Source organism: Corvus brachyrhynchos, unplaced genomic scaffold (assembly GCF_000691975.1).
Source record: "Corvus brachyrhynchos isolate BGI_N302 unplaced genomic scaffold, ASM69197v1 scaffold1941, whole genome shotgun sequence".
Classification (NCBI taxonomy): Eukaryota; Metazoa; Chordata; class Aves; order Passeriformes; family Corvidae; genus Corvus; species Corvus brachyrhynchos.
This window is the reverse complement of record NW_008236277.1, coordinates 1,867-5,582: the sequence shown is the minus strand read 5'-3', so window position 1 is coordinate 5,582 and position 3,716 is coordinate 1,867. Positions and strand designations below refer to the sequence as shown.

Sequence of the window (3,716 nt, the reverse complement as noted above, 5' to 3'; positions counted from 1 at the left end):
CCCGCCTGCCCTCGGGCGTCAGGATTCGGCAAGGACCCGGGCTGAGCCCTGCCGGGGGGAGGAGAGCCACGGGGCTGGCAGCGCTGCTGGGAGGGAGCTGTGCCGCTGGGGCCGTGACAGGCTCTGTGTTCCCAGGGAATGCCAGGGTGTTCTTGAGGGGGCAGAAGGAAGAGCTCCAGGTCCTCAATCAGGGTGAGTGAGTGCAGCGGGCTGTCAGTGGGGGCTGGGTGGGGTGAGCTGCAATGCCTGGGCATGAGGCTCCAATCCCTGCGCCAGCTGTGGAGGGCTTCCTTCCCTGTGTGGACTCGGGATGGCGTGGGCAGAGCACAGAGGGGTTTCAGGGACACGGTGTGGATTTGTGGCCAGCACCTTCGGGCTGATCCCGTTTGTCCCTCCTCTCTTGTGGCAAGAGCAGGCTGAGATGGCCCTGGCAGGAAGGTCTGCTTGGATTGCCACAGATCCGGGCTCTGACCATGGCTCTGTTCCTGTCTCTTCCAGCCATTCAAGCTTCGAAGAACGACGCCGGGCCATTCTGCTCTAACCGGAAAATTCAAGCCCACTTTGCCCAAAGAGCTGAAGAATTAGGGTCATCTTCTGGATCCAGTGAAACAGTGTCCCAAGAGCAGCACCAGTAGACAGTGAAGAGGACACCAGCTCCAAATGCTGCTGGAGCTCCAGGCACAGCTGATGCTGGGCACAGCTGAGCCTGTGGGAAGCTCGAGTGGCTTTAGCCCTCTCCCTCCCTTGTAGATAGCTCCATCCCTCCAGCCCCCTTAGACCCTGCCCATCCCCTTTTATCCCTCCCAGCTCATCCCTTTGTTTCGCCTTCTATTAATAAACAGTTTGGCTTCTTCACTTGACCTGTGTCTCTGTGGAGCTGAAGCGGCGCAAAACCTGAGCCCTGGGACACACAGGCCCCTCCTGCCATTCTCTTCTGTGCCGTGTTTTGTGCAAAGACACAGAGGAACGAGGGCAGCTCTGGCTGGAAGGGCCCCTGTCCTGAAGGTCCGGTTCCACAACACTGTGGAGTTCAAGGTCTTGCTGAGCACCCCGAAGGCCAGTAGTGGGACAAGGACCCTGCGTGTCAGGGACCGAAGTCGGGTCTAAGGCCCTGCCATATTTGGTCCACTGTTGTGCATGGCGACAAGATAATGAAGAACAAACAATGAAGGAAACCTTCTTGTTTAACGGGTGGGAATTTGACCCTTAAGAGAAACAATGGATTGGTCAGTTGGTGGGAAGTTACCCTGTGAAAGAGGAACAATACACAATGGAGCTGTTGTTGGCGTGGAGCTGGTATCATAAGCCATTGTGGCCTCATCTCACGTGCTGGCCACGTGTGAGATGACGTCGTAATTGGAAAAATTCCACACCAGAGGAGGAGGTATCAGTCCTGGGTATGGGGTGGATGGGCGAGAAGGACAAAACGCACACCCTTTGGATGCAGGGGATACCCTGAAGGTGCAGGGCCTGCCTCCCCTCCCACCTGAGCACCATGCTCCATGTCCTTCTCCTGCTCAGCGGCTTCTCCCGAATCCAGGGGTTGGTATGTATTATTTCCTACAGCAACTAATCAAATAAAAAACTTGCTTTGCGATCACAGGTGCGTTTCAGATCTTTTGTGCATGGGCATCCTCAAGAACCTGTGACATTAGTGGTGATGAGGATGGGATGCCCAGAGCACAAAAACTGATGGTGTTTTGGACGTGTGTGAGTGCAAAACTAACGCATGTTTGAGTTTGGGTAAGAGAACATGGGCGGGGCTGGGGCAGTGGAGCGCGTGGGTGCCCCATGAACGTGGGCGCGTAGCTGCAGCAAGAAACGCTGTGCCGTGTGTGCGTGTGTGCCAGGAACAGGCCCTGGTCGGTGGGGCGCGTAGCTGCTCCAGGAGAGGCTGTTCTGTGGTCAGCGGGTGGCGTGGTTGCACCAAGAGAGTGAAACGCGTAGCTGCACTGAGAGACGCTGTTCCAGGGGTGCGTGTGTGTCTGTGTGTGGCATATGGGAGGTCAGGATTTAGTCCAGGTACCCAGTTGTGTGCGGGGTCTTAGCGATATTCTTCTGTGTCCGCTGTGTAATCCGTGTGATCCATTTCTTGTTGCGCAGTGTGGACATCGCAAAGGTAGCTCAAGTAGTTTTCAGATTCTGTTAGGAAGGACTTTGAGTCGTTCGTGTTTGTGCTGTCATTGGCCAATTTCATTAGAACAGAGTTATCAGCCTCACTTTTTTTGTGGTCCTTATGGTGTCCTTGTGCAAGTGCTTTGGTGATAATGTCCCATACAAAGGAGCCTCAGGCCGTGGCTCTGTCAGTGGAGCAACCGGGCTGGATGCAGGAACCGCGGAGCACGTTATGGCATGAGCTAGAAACTTGGACAAGGACTGGGCCCGAACCACGGGAGGCCAAGGACCCCGTGGGGGTGTTGAAATACTGCCAAGAATTTATACAAACTCCTCAGACACGCTCTAAAGAGTGGCTGATTCCTGTTGGTCGGATGGCTGGTTGCCTCTTATTTGCACACGAATTTGCTGTTGAAGAGAATGCAGAGCTTGACAAACAGGTGAACAAGATGAAAAAATAGAACAGCTACGAGCTGATATGAAGTTACAGTGTCGAGCGTTTGTGACTGCTGTAGAACAGGGTGAGCAACTCAGGAAGAAGTGTGCTGTTTTGGCAGAAAGATGTGCCCTTTGGGTTGCTAGGCGACGAGGCAAAAAGATAGAAAGGCAGCTGGGCCAGGGCTCTGGGCTACTGTTCCAAATCCAGAATGGGACTCCGAGAGCTGGGACAGAAACGTTGGGAGCACTAATGAATGTGATTCCTCTCCTGAGGATGAATCAGAAATAACGAAGGAAGGTACTCATGCAGCTCCTGTCTTTGAACGGGAACTGGTGACTGGGGGGAACGGACCGCCTGTCCGGACCGATGAACTCACTGATTATAGCTCTGAGGAAGTTAAGGAATTACTGGGCAAGTACAAGCGGAGGCCAGGGGAGAAACCTGAAAACTGGCTAGTGTGCCTTATGGAAGAAGGTGCTGACACTGCCTTATAAGATGATGGAGATGCTAAGAAGTTTATGGGACTTACATCTGATACGAACGTGCAAGCAGCGTTACCCCATGTTGGGGCAAATAATGTCACTATGGTAGCAGTTGTTGTGGCAGGGTTTTCAGGTCTGTACACCAATGATGCTGCTTGGCTGCCTTAAGTAGAGTAGGCCAAAGAATGGCCTACTTTAAGACGGGCGTGCAATCTGCTTAAAGGAGAAGGAATGAAAATTAGTGTCATGACGGTGTCTCCCGAGCTTCATATGGCCCAACCCTTAAGCCCCGGGATAGGGAACATTCTGCTAGAGGGATGCTCGAAGGGATGGAAAGCCTACCTTCTCCCCTTACTCTTACCTGAGCAAGGTAACCCAGTTGAACAGGAGATTGAAAAATGAAGTCAGTTAGGTGATTTGCCAGGATTAGAATCAGAGAAATCAACCCAGGGTCAGGGGAGAGCAGAAAAGCTCCCGTACTGGACTGCTGTGAGTTGCAGCAGAACCCTTGTCCTTTTAGCCAATGTATTATTTGGTGGTCAAATGCAAATAAACAAGGAATTTGTGCTTCAGTTGATACGGGGGCGGTGGTCACTCTCCTTCACGGCAACCCAGAAAAATGATGGGGAACTACTGCTCCCGTGTGGGGATTAGATGAAGAACCTGTGGTGGGGAATAAC

The 3,716-nt window shown here is 53.0% G+C and overlaps 1 protein-coding gene across 1 annotated transcript in view; it reads left to right on the top strand.

Moving 5' to 3' along the window:
* Positions 1 to 1,210, top strand: part of LOC108449818 (maestro heat-like repeat-containing protein family member 7) — a 3,488-nt gene extending 2,278 nt beyond the window's left edge. The window contains exon 8 of the mRNA XM_017747052.1: positions 499 to 1,210. Coding sequence (XP_017602541.1) covers positions 499 to 585 — 87 coding nt within the window. The 3' untranslated portion in view covers positions 586 to 1,210. The remainder of the gene's footprint in view (positions 1 to 498) is intronic.
* The last annotated feature ends 2,506 nt before the right edge of the window (positions 1,211 to 3,716 follow it).